At 38.7% G+C, this 12,969-nt stretch overlaps 1 protein-coding gene across 1 annotated transcript in view; it reads left to right on the top strand.

Annotated features, from left to right (window-relative positions):
- Positions 1-5,512, top strand: part of AQR (aquarius intron-binding spliceosomal factor) — a 91,837-nt gene extending 86,325 nt beyond the window's left edge. The window contains exons 34-35 of the mRNA XM_029950686.1: positions 1,952-2,065; positions 3,691-5,512. Of these exons, the coding sequence (XP_029806546.1) occupies positions 1,952-2,065; positions 3,691-3,999 (423 nt within the window). The 3' untranslated portion in view covers positions 4,000-5,512. The remainder of the gene's footprint in view (positions 1-1,951; positions 2,066-3,690) is intronic.
- Positions 5,513-12,969: the final 7,457 nt, after the last annotated feature.

The raw sequence follows: 12,969 nt of genomic DNA, 5'->3' as shown, positions 1-12,969 counted from the left end.
GATCAGGTAGTACCAAAGAACAGAAGGCTTGAAAACTGGTGCCTGACACAACAGCATGGGGGGGGGGGGGGCGCGGCGGCCCGCTGAGGGCATCTCCCCAGCTCCCAGCAGAGCCGCCCGAAAATAAGCAAACAAAGCACACAAAACCCCTCCATGTTGTGAGGCAGTATTTCGTAGTTGTCACAGCATGGCAGTCTTTGCACACTGAAGTGGTGACCATTACAGAAAGATTATCCAAAGGACACTTGCTTACATGTAATACTACTGTCCTGCTTAGTTCTGAGAAATACCAGTAAATACACTTTGTATTTCTGACGTTATGTGCTTTAGTTTGTTACTCTGTGGTAAAATTTTTTACCTTTACGGTCTTCTGAATTGCTTCTACAGTAAGAAAGGGTGAGACTTTATAAGCATTTTATAGTTGACTATAAATACGAAAGCTGTTTGTCTTTAGGATGGCTTAGGAAGAAAGGCACATGTTTTCTTGTCTTCATTCATGCTTTACCGCTTTAGAGCAGTGTTTCTCAGATTGTTGTTGGAAATGACTGCATCAGAACCCCCTCGTTCTATGTCAGACCCACTGAGTCGGGAGCTCCGCAGCCTGACAATCTCCCCCATTAGTTCTGATAGACACCACCACAAAGTTTACACTTTAGCATTTGACCATACACTTTATTAGGAAAAAACTACTTGAGTATTCACCCTCATGACTAACAAGTCTGTATATTAAATAATACTAATATTAGCTTATTTTTAGAAAAACATAAACAGGAAAAATAGTGTTCGTATTTTCTTTCTCAATAAAATTGGAAATTGCCTTTGGAGTATACAAGGTATTAGAGACAATACTTTAGACCATGTTGATTTTTCTCTCTATTCAAATGATGGTTTATTTCTCATTCTTCTACATGAGTTAGTAGACCAAAACTCATAAATTTTACTTACCAACTTGAAATTGTATTATAAGGTAGTAACTTTTAGCTTTCTTTTGGTTTCTACCTTTTACTAAATTTAAATTGAATCACTTTCTCTTTATGAAGTCCTTATTGGACTGTCATACTTACATCTTTTTTTTTTTTTTAGTTTTTAAAATCTTTTATTTATTTTTGAGAGAGAGAGGACAGAAGATCTGAAGCAGCCTATGTGCTGAGAGCAGCAAGGCTGATGTGGGGCTTGAACTCACAAACTGCAAGATCATGACCTGAGCTGAAGTTGGACACTCAACCGACTGAGCCACCCAGGCGGCCCCAGTCACTCTCACTTGCATCTTAACGTCATGTCCTGTGACTATTCTTGTCTTCTTGATCTTTTGTTTTGGTTTGGGTGTTTTTTGTTTTTGGTTTTTGTTTTTGGTTTTTTGGGGTTTTTTGGGTTGGGTTTTTTTTTTTGTTTTTTTTATTTTTTGTTTTTTGTTTGTTTTTTTTTTTTGAGAAAAAGCATGAGCAAGGGACAGAGGGAGAGAGAGAATCCTAAGTAGGCTCCATACCCAGTGAGGAACCCAACCTGGAGCTTGACACCATGACCACAAGATCATGACCTGAGCAAAAATCAAGAATTGGACACTTGGTGCAGCTGGGTGGCTCAGTCGGTTAAGCATTGACTCCAGCTCAGGTTATGATCTCACAATTCGTGAATTTGAGCCCCACATTGGGCTCTGTACTGACAGCTCAGAGCCTCAAGCCTGCTTTAGGTTCTGTGTCTACCTCTGTCTCTCCACCACCCCTTCATGGTCTCTCTCTCTCAAAAATACTAAAAAAAAAAAAAAAAAAAAAAAAAAAAAAGAGTCGGACACTTAACCCACTGAGCCATTGAGGCACCTGTCCTGTTACTATTCTTATGTTCTCCAAACCATAGTGCTTATACATAAGACAGAGACCTGGACTTCTAGAATGTTCGCTTTTAGCATATTACCTTTTTTACTATACTTAACTTCCTTTTTGACTTCTTCTAGAATGGAGAGAGACCATCTCACGAAGTACAGATAATAAAGAATATGCCCCAGATGGCAAACTTTGTATATAACATGTATATGCATTTGATACAGACCACACATCATTATCATCAGGTGAGTTTTCTCAAAATTCAGCCTTATATTTTTGTGTTGGAAAGAATCTTCTCCTTTGTAGGTTATACCTTTAAAGTACGGTGGGAAAACTGCTAACCAAATAGGGTCGTGGTTATTCATGTAACGTCCATATTCTTATTTTTTTTAAGTTTATTTATTTTGAGAGCAAGCACATGCACATATAAGTAGGAAAGGGGCAGAGAGAGAGGACGAGAGAGAATCCCAGGTAGGCTCCACACTGTCGGTGCAGAGCCCAATGTAGAGCTCAGTCTCAAGAACCGTAAGATCAGACCTGAGCTAAAGTCAGGAGTCAGACACTTAACCTACTGAGCCACCCAGGCCACCTATAACATGCATATACTTAACACACCTTTATGTGGATATAGTTTGGCACACAATAATTCCACATTTAAATTCCATATTTAAATGTTCTGACATTTATATACCTCTGAAGCCATCACTGCAATCAAGATAATGAACATACCAATTGTTTCCAAAAGTTTCCTCGTGTCCCTTGGTAACCCCTCTCATCCTTGACCAGTCCCTTTCCCACCTTCTCCAGGCCCCCAGGGATCTTACTGTCTATCAGTAGTCCTTTCCTTGTTATTGCCAAGTAATGTTCCATTGTATGGATGTGCCAGTTGATGTACCTGTTGACCTGTTGATGGACATTTGGGTTCCTTCCAACTTTGTCTATTACAAATAAAGCTGCTGTGAACATTCTTATACAAATCTTTCTGTTTTCTTTTGGGTAAATTCCTTAGGAGTAGAATGCCTAAATAATAGAGTATGTGTTCAACTTAAAAGAAAATTTTTTTTAAGTTTGTTTATTTATTTTGAGACAGAGCGTGAGTAGGGGAGGAGCAGCGAGAGAGGGAGAAGATCCCAAGCAGGCTCCACGCACAGAGCTTGATGTGAGGCTTTGACTCACAAACTGTGAGATCATGACCTGAGCTGAATCAAGAGTCTGATGTTTAACCAACTGAGCCACCCAGGCACTGCTATGTGTTCAACCTTTTAAGAAACTGCCAATCCATTTTGCAAAATAGTTGCACCACATTGCCAGCAGTGGTATATGAGCGCTGTGGCTGCTTCATATCCTCACCCACACTTGTTACCAGTGGCCTTTTTTTGATTGTCGCTCTTCTGGAGGGGAGGCTAAGCATGCAGCGCCGCTCCAGGGTTCTGGCTGAGTGGGACAGAAGCTTTGTGCCCTGCTCTTCCCTCTCGGCCATGGTTTTGTCTGAAGGCTGATCCCTCCCCTCACATGGCTCTTTGATTGAAGTTGGTCCTTTCTTGAGCTGTTGTGTCAGTCAGTCCTCACCAGCCAAGGTTTCTGCAGAAGTGTTACAGCAATCTTTTTTTTGCTAAAGAAGCTAGTGGACTTTTTTATTTTACTCTTTTCTGAGGATTTAATATGTACTTTGATCCTTGGAGTTAGGAAGACGTAGGCCGTTGTCATCAGAGTTGTTATGTTTGTAATATAAAATGGCCATGAGTGTTTCAGAAAACTCTAGATTGAACAGTATATATTAGGAAGATAACATGAATGTGAGAGCTTTTCTTCATAAGCCAGTGTTTTTCTTTCATTTGAGTTCATATTAATGTCTTCTTTCTTTCATTAGACTTTATTACAGCTACCACCTGCTATGGTAGAAGAAGGTGAGGAAGTTCAAAGTCAGGAAACAGAACTGGAAACCGAAGAAGAGACCAATCCTCAGGCTGATCTGTCCAGTTTCACGGATGCCATCTCCAGTCAAGAATCCTCAGCCTCTCAGACTGAGACCACCCGCGGTCACACGGGCACTTGCTCCGGTCCAGAAGCCGCGCCTGCTGCATCCGATGGTACTGCTTCTGTGGCAGGACCTGGAGCTGCACCGGCAGAGGCCGACGGCCCCCAGCACAGCACGCCTGCCCCAGAGGAGACCAAGTAGCCAAACTGTAGCCTTTCTTAGAAAGGACATTTCATTCATAAAGTCTAAGTAAACCTACTTTTTGTATTTTATATTTGCTTCTGCTATTTTAAGGGTTACTAATTAACGTTCAGTCCTTATTTTTATTAGCCTATCTAAGTGTTTGTCTTCTTGGATATATTTAAAAGAAAATTGTATGTGTATGAACAATTTCAATTTCACTTGTTCAGTCAGAAGGGCAAATAGCCTTTCCTTTCATGTTTTTATAATTAACTGAATGTATCTTATACCTACATTAAAAGAATTTGCTATAGAAAAATAACATACTTTACATTTTCACCGAACTCTAAAGAAAAGGATCAAATACACTGAAATTAACCATCAATACTCTTAAGTAAGTGTTTAAATTGGGGAGGAAGTTGTTTCTTCTCTCATGGTATCAGATACCCAAGTTGTGTTTCTTTTTTCCAACCTTTCTTGGCTGGCTTCCTTGTTGTAAAGGCATTAACAGCCATAGATAGATCTAGATTTCTTCCTAGGGGTTACGTGTATTTTCTTCTCCAAAGTCTCATAAGATTTAGAACCACCTAGAGTGTCTATTAATTCTTGGGGCTCCTCTAGACCTGATGAATCCGAATCTCAGGGTTAGGACCTGGGTATTGGTATTTTAGCAAGTGCTCCTAATGTTTCAGTTGCTGGCAGGGTGGCATTAAATCAGGCTGGTAGGGTTGAGCCAGGTTATGTCATTCAGCTAAGCAAGAAGAATCTGGCAAATCCATCTGGGCAGGAAGAAAGATCCGGAGTTTGGGCAGTTAAAGTCAGTGAACCTAACTCCCCTGTAGAGCACAGAATCCTCACAGCGGAGAGGTTCTAAACCCTTTGCCCTGTTTAGTTCTCTTGGTAGATAACCGGCCACAAGGAGACCTTAAGGCAAAAAGTGCTCTAGATTTGGGAGGCAGAGAGGGTCTAGGAGCTTGCTACTCAGGTGTGGTTTGCAAACCAGAAGTATCAGCATCCACTGAAGCTTGTTAAAATTGCATCAGTGTGGATTCCACCCCAGATCTATTAAATGTGAGTCTTCATTTCAGCAACGTGTCCAGGGGATCTACGTGCACTTCTGAGTTTGAGAGCATTGTTCTGAGATTACCGTACTGCTCTCAACGTGAATGAGAGGTAGAGTAATGATTCTGTAATGGCAAAAATAATAGTGCGACTGATGTTTTCAGACATGGGACCTCTGCTCATAAAGTTTCCTGGGTGTGGTGGCCAGAAAAGAGATGAATAAGGTAGGGAGAACTTGCCCACTACTTCTCTTCCCCGCTTTGATGTCTGCTAGAGTAGCTAATGAGCATTTCCCCCACCAAAGTATCCCCTCTAGTGCATCTACCTCAAGATTGACCATGTTCAAAGAACCTTTGAAGAAATAGGTGAGAACCGCACAATGCCTCTGAAATGCTTCTGATTGATTCCTTCAATGCATATTGAAGGAATGAACTCCTAAAGAAATTAAACCAAGAAAGTTAAGTCAATGATACTTTTGACTGACTTGTATTTGCTCATCTCTGCCAGGCTGCAGCGGGGATGAGTCAGACTCTCCTACTACAAGGTGTCTTCCTGCACCAGAACAATAAAGGGGAGGGATGGTAAGGGGAAGGAGATGCCAAGGAAACTCTACTGGAAAACCTTGGTCTGTTTGTTATCAGAGTAAGGATTGAGCCAGACAGTCTGTTATGTAATTTCTCTGATTGTAAGAATTTGGAAGAAGGTGGTGTGGGCATCTGTATGAGGAATAGCACTCACAGAATTATTTTCATCTGCGCATATCTAGTATCAGGCTAAACAAGAGAGAAAGAAGCTTTACCGTATTACTGTGTTTCCTGGAAAAGATTAATGTTTCTCTCTACCCTTCAGAAGATCTGAATCATGATACCTGCAACAGAATAAACAAACTGTTAGGCTGCTTTCACGTGGGGTAAACCATTTTACAAACACTATCACTCTGTCTAGCTAGTGACTTACTTTTTTCTTTGCTGTTTGATTTTTGTCTTGCTAAAAAAATTTACCTGGAAGATGGGTGAGACCTTTGCCTTTGCAAAGGAATTTTAAAAGAGATGATAGTGTTGGGATTTGAATTATTTAAATAAAATTTTTTTTTTACATTTATTCATTTTTGAGAGAGACAGCATGAGCAAGGGAGGGGCAGAGAGAGGGGGAGACACAGAATCCGAAACAGGCTCCAGGCTCTGAGCTGTCAGCACAGCCTGACACGGGATTCGAACCCACAGACAATGAGATCATGAGCTGAGCTGAAGTTGGACGCTTAACGGATTTATTTTAAATTGTTTATTCACAGTAATGATCAGTGAGTTGCAGTTGATTATAGAATTTTTGAGTGTTTAGAAGAATTTAAGAGACCTATTTTTATTTTAATTAGTGAGGAACCTGAGTCAGTCTTAATTAAGGTGGTAGAATCCAAGTCAGTAGTCCTAGGGCAGTGGTCTGTTCATTGTTTTGTTTTGTTTTTTCAGTCACACAAGCATGATTGCTTTATAAATTCAAGAGTTTTCTGTTTGAGATGACAACAGACACAGGTAGTCTAGCCATGTGACCATTTCAGACTAGTGTTCTCATTGCCCTCCATCCTGTTTGCCATATCTGAATATGTCATGATTTTGGGAACTATTTTTAAAAGCAGACCAAAAAGATGTGTGCAAGTGAATGAGCATGAAATGAAGCAATTCAAGTATTTAGACTTTTTTCCACAAAATGCTGAGTTAAGAAAGTTCATTACCAGCAGTTGAGAATAAATAGCTCCATTGATTTGGGCAAGTGAATGAGAGGATCTAAACATTATCAGGTCTCTTGAACTTAGTGCGATGATAAAAGTTGAGATGTGCTAGATACCAAGAAAAATGGCATAATAAATGGGTCATTTGTGCTCCTATATAAATGGAGTTTTTTTTATGATCAGGGAACTGCAAGATACTGTAAAATAGACTTTGTACTCCTGCAAATCTAGCTCAAATTTACCTCATTTGCTTATCAGCGTTTGGTTTGACCTTGGATACATTTTATAGCCTAAGTCAAAATTGAAAAAAGGTCTATTTGTTTGTGACAAATAATTTGTTAGTAACTGTAAAATATCTGGCACCTGAGTGCTCAGATACTAGCCCTTCTCTCTCCATTTTCCCCCCCACATCTTTGAGACAATAGAAGATAATTGCCAACCAGTCTTCTGACTTGGGTGCTTAGCTTTGCCCCTATTCTGAGAGCATGGATGATGATGAAGGGGACACGTGACAGCAGCTGACCTATGAGGATCAAGGATCAAGTCTGCGGATTGCGAGTCAGTATATTGGGGACCACAATATTGAAGATGGTCTCTGCTGAAATTCAAATTCTAACAGAACAGAATAACCAGAGGGCAGATACTAGGTCCCATCATGCTTCTGATGTATTGATCACCTTCATCAATTCTGAATCGTGTACACCCCACCCAAATCCTCTAATTGTTGCATTTAGTTAGATTTGTGCCTTGATGTCCTTTTTCCTTTTTATCTTGCAATCTCTCAGATGACATTTTTAGAGATGTTTCTTCGGTTAACATAAGATTAGAGAGATTTTTTTAAAAAGCTGACCCTTTTGCGTGAGCCAGAAGAGCAGTTAAAGATAAGCGGTGCCTTGCTTCCTGTGAAAAAGGCTTGGCAGTCAGCCTTTGTAATTATGAAGCAATCATGTTAATAGATGTTTAAGAAAAATGCAACTGGAGCTGTACTGAGCCAAGGATGGAAATGAACACATGAGACCATTTTTCCTTCATCTATTGGTACTCTAATGCCCGAGAAGGAGATTTAATTCAGTGGGATCCAGAAGCTTTGGACACTTTAGTTTTGCTTCCTAGGGACAAACCAGAGTTTAGTCCCCTGGAGCAGGACTCAGAATGTAGCACAGCTACTGCTGACTGATAACTCTGTCCATTTTATTCTGTTAATTCTCCCATCTTTTGGCTTATAGTTATTTTAATGGCTTCTCAGACTTCTGCATTACGTACGGAGGTGGATAATCCAGTTACTTCTCAACATATATTACAGGAAAAGAGTCTTGAGGAACATGATCCATGATGAAATAAGCTTGAGCAACACAGTGAATTAATCCCCTTTTGCAGAAACATAATGCATTGGTAGTTATTAAAGGTTCAGAGAACCCCTGCTGGAAAAAAACCATGTTTAACTTTAACTCAGCATTTCCCAAACTTCTTTGACCATAGAACTTTCTAGTTTCTAGCTTTTTTGTTTTTTGCTTTTTGTTTTTTTTTTAATAGGACACCTTAGAGAACTAAATGCAGAACACAGTTTGGGAAACAATATCTTTGCCAGAGCATTTCAACTTTGATTTTCCCCTTAGAAAATTAAGGGGATTGTAATATTGCACTCTGAAATGTGCTACTTTGACATAAGGATTATTTTGAGCCAAAGGCCATTGAGAAACAGCAGACGCAGGAAAAGCTCTGTGGCCTCCGCTTCTGCCAAAAGCAAAGCATAAATGTCCCTTCATAAAGGTGACATAAATTTTCCTTTGTAAAGGTGTTTCCTCTCTTCTGTAGTAGGAAGAGGACAATAACCCTTATTACTGGAAATAGATGGCACTGAGCTGTGTCTGCATCCACAAACCTCAACGAAAATCACCCTTACACTCCATTTGTTTCCCCATTTTTTACTTGCTCCCCATTTGCCCCTTCTAAAACCTCCAAACCCCTTTTTGTTTGCCTGTTTGCTTCACAATTTATCACTCTTTGTTAAGATGGTATATAAGTTTCTAAGCCTGACAGCTTATTTTGGGGTTTTACTTAACTTTTCAGTGTAGCCCCCATGGCTATAAAGTTTAAAGTATCAGTTACATTTGTATGATTCTCCTATTAACCTGTCTTTCATTGGTTTAATTCACAGGCCCCCGTTACCAACCCTAAAAAGGTTGAGGTAAAATTTTTCCTCCCCTACAAAAAAAAAGCTCTTAATTCTTTTTCTAATTAACCAGAGGCTGAAGTAACACAGCTGAAGAAGAAACTAGAGGTAAAATGATTTGTACAAAATGTCATATTGTGTAATTTGTTGAGTGTCATGTGGTATTAATAGCAACATCCTGAAAATGCAAATGAATAAAAATCTGATCAATGTACCATGACATTCTTTCATGTAAGCCTCCTAAGAAAAGGTCACTGAGCATTCTCTGTTTAGATTTTAATTTTAGACTCCAGTATTTCACACTAGACTTTTCTCATTTCTTACCATGCAGGGAAAGAACAGTTCTTACTTCCAATATGTCTTGTTTTCTCAGACCTTTAAATGCATGTTTCCTTAAAAAGTTTAAGTTTCAAGAAGGGAAAAGAAGGGACAAGAAGGATAGGCCAGAAATAATAGAAGAAATAAAGGCAAATACAGGAAATGACAAAAATCCCCCTTCCTGACAACATTTAACATAAAGGACCTCAAAAGTTACATGCATTTGGCATGTTGAATCCTCTTTCAGTTGATCTCTAGAGATGACTGTCCTCACAATCCCTTTCCTCTCTGTCTTTGACTTACAAAATATACTCCCCTAACACTTCTTTTTTTTTTTTATTTTTTTTAATGTTTTATTTATTTTTGATACAGAGAGAGACAGAGCATGAGAGGGGGAGGGGCAGAGAGAGAAGGAGACACAGAACCGGAAGCAGGCTCCAGGCTCTGAGCTAGCTGTCAGCACAGAGCCTGACGCGGAGCTAGAACCCACGAATATTAACCGACTGAGCCACCCAGGCGCCCCTCCCCAACACTTCTTTAAGTAAATTTAAATTCACGAGCCTCAGTGGTAGCTGCTGCTTCTTGTGAGATGCCTGGTTTAGTATAAACAGCTGTTTTGGGAAACTGATTTTACTGACTTTTTTTGAAAATTAAGAGTTCTGGATAAGAATTGATTATATCAAATTCTATCTTTTTCTACTTCAGTTCGTTGGTTTATTTTAGCCATTGGGGAAGGTTCCCCCACCCCCTCTAGTTCAGTTGTTCATGAATAAATGTGCTTACATACTACTCTGTTCTCATGACCCCTTTGCTTCCAGTAGCTCCTTCCAGTGTGGTTTTCTAGTCCCAGACTGTCCCAAGAAAAGTAGTGGAATAGGAGCAGACTTAGTTAATTTGCATTTTATTTTGCTGGTTTACTACTCTTCACAGAAATTAATTGGGTTAAAATATGAAAAAGCTGGAAGATATCTTTGAATGTATTTAATTCTTATACATTATTTTTGAGGGCCTACTGTGTGACAGGCACCAATGCCAGAAACAACCTGGCTAATTCATAGGTAGGACCACAAAGGCATTGGGTGATTTGCCTAGGACACCACAGTTAGTCAAACTGGGGCTAGAATCACCATCCCACTTTGAGGCACACCCCTTACTATATGCTCTTTTTTAAACGTTTATTTGAGGACCACCTGGGTGGCTCATTCGATTATGTGTCCAACTCTTGGTTTTGGCTCAGGTCATAATGCACGGTTTGTGGGTTTGAGCCCTGCAAAGGACTGATGGTGTGGCAGCTTCTTGGGATTCTCTGTCTCCCTTTCTGCCCCTCCCTTGCTCTAATAACTAAATAAACAAACTTACTTGCTTGAGACAAAGTACCAGGAGAAATACCTGTACCCTGCACAAGAGTAAGGCAAGCTTACGAAAAAATCCCTCTCGTGTTAGAATGCCAGAGAGGATATGAGGTTGCTGAAAATCAGGATAGAAGATGAGAAATCTATAGAAAACATGCTTTGATGTTTATAGTGTTTATATTTATGGGTAAAAGCCAAATTAATACTTGTTTTGTTCTGAAAAAGGTATAAGAAACATAAAATGGGAAGGAATTCTAGTAAGTAGTACATACCAGTAGGCATTTTGGGATACTAAGGGATACATTTGGTAACATATTGTGTGAAATACTGACATTTATTTTTAGCAAAAATGACAGTAGAAGTAGGGTATTTTGTTTGTGGGATGCATAAACTTCTTTGGCTCTGATGCCAACCATGTAAACACCACTTTTTTCTGTGTAAGTAAACTTTTTAGTGAAGTATATTACACATATGGAAAAGCACACAAGTCAGGTGAACAACTCAATGCATTCTCATAAAGTGGATACAATCATGTAATCATCACCCAAATCAAGAAACAACATGTTCAGCTCCAGAAACTCCCTAGCAGGCCCCCTACCAGTCATTATTCCCTACCCAAAGACATAGCTTGTCACCTGCCATGGTTAGTTTTGGTTTTTGAGCTTTATATCAGTGGAATCATACAGAATGTACTTTTTTGTGTCTGCCCTTTCAAATGGATTTATCTGTATGATGTGAGGTAGGGATCAAGGTTGAGCACTATCAAAAGACCAGCTTTTCCCTTGCTACATAGTAATGTCATCTTTCTCATTAATCAAAAGATAGTTTATGTGTGGATCTATTTCTAAAATTATTTCATTTGTATAGTTTTTTGTGCCAGCATTTCACTGTTTTAATTACTGTAACTTTATAATAAATCTTGATATTTGGTTGTGTATATCCTTCAGCTTTTTTCTTCAAGATATTGGCCTTTCTTAATATTTGTATAAATTTTAGAATCATCTTGTCAATGCTACAAAAATAACTTGATGGGATTTTTTACTTAGATTGCATTGAATCTATAAATCAACGTGTGAAACATTGACATCTTTATCATCTAGGAATATGGTATCTCTTTACATTTACTTAAGCCTTTTATCTCAGTAATGTTTCATATTTTTTTATACAAGAGTCTTGGATGCTTTTTGTTAAATTTATTCCTAAGTATTTGATTTTCATATGCTATTGTAGATGGTACTTTAAAAAATTATATTTGATTACATTTTTGAGTTGTCTGTTACTGGTATATAGAAATATATATTTGTATGTTGAGTTGGTATGTAATGAAGTTGTTTAATTCACTCACTGATTATTTCTTAGAATTTGACTATAGATCCTTTTGGACTTTTTACCTACATAATATGTCATCTGTGAAAGTGGTAGTTTGATTTCTATTTATAATCTTAAGGCTTTCTTTCCTTTTTGATTATATGCTTTTTATTTCCCTTTTCTGCCTTATTGAACTATTGAGGACCTTCAGCACAATGTCAATAGAGGTTGTCAGAATGAGTATCTTTGTTTCTTCCCATCCTAGGAGCCAAGCTTTCAATATTTCTCTGCTCAATGTTTGCTACAGGTTTTGTGATACTCTGTATCAGATTTTGAGAGTTTCCTTCTATGCCTATTTTGCCAAGTGTTTTTTTTTCAACATGAATAAATGTTGAATTCTAACAAATTTTTTTCTGTATTCATCCAAATGATTATAATCTTTTTCCTTTATTAATGTGGTGAATTGTATCGATGCATTTTTCTATTGATTGTTTTTTTTCTTCTGGTTATGGGACAAAATTGCTACCCTTTACATGCCTAGTAATTTTTTATTGGATCCTGGAAATTACAAATGTTGTGTTTTTGAATATTGGAACTTTTTTGTCTTCCTTTATTCTTTTTTAATTAAAAAAATTTTAACATTTATTTTTCAGAGAGAGAGAGAGCAAGGATGAGCAGGGGAGGGGCAAAGAGAAAGGGAGAGAAAGAATCCAAGCGAGCTCCACACTCGGCATGGAACCCAACATCAGGCTCAGTCTCACAACCACGAGATCACGACCTGAGCCAATATCAAGAGTCAGACACTTAACCAACCGAGCCACCCAGGTGCCCTAACAAATTCCATTTCTTTGGTGAAACTCCATCTTGTATTTTTCTGGAACATATAAATCATAGTTATCTTAGTGTATCTGATACACTAAATTCTTAGTGATGCATACAACTCTCTAATGAATGCCTGACATTGTATTTGAAACATTGCATAGGCTCTGGTTGGTGTTTTCTACCCCCAGAGAGGGCTTACACTCTCCTCTCACAGCCAGGAAACAGATGGC

Source organism: Suricata suricatta, chromosome 9, assembly GCF_006229205.1.
Source record: "Suricata suricatta isolate VVHF042 chromosome 9, meerkat_22Aug2017_6uvM2_HiC, whole genome shotgun sequence".
Taxonomy (NCBI): domain Eukaryota; kingdom Metazoa; phylum Chordata; class Mammalia; order Carnivora; family Herpestidae; genus Suricata; species Suricata suricatta.
The sequence above is the reverse complement of the archived record's forward strand: the minus strand, read 5'-3'. Positions and strand labels throughout refer to the sequence as shown.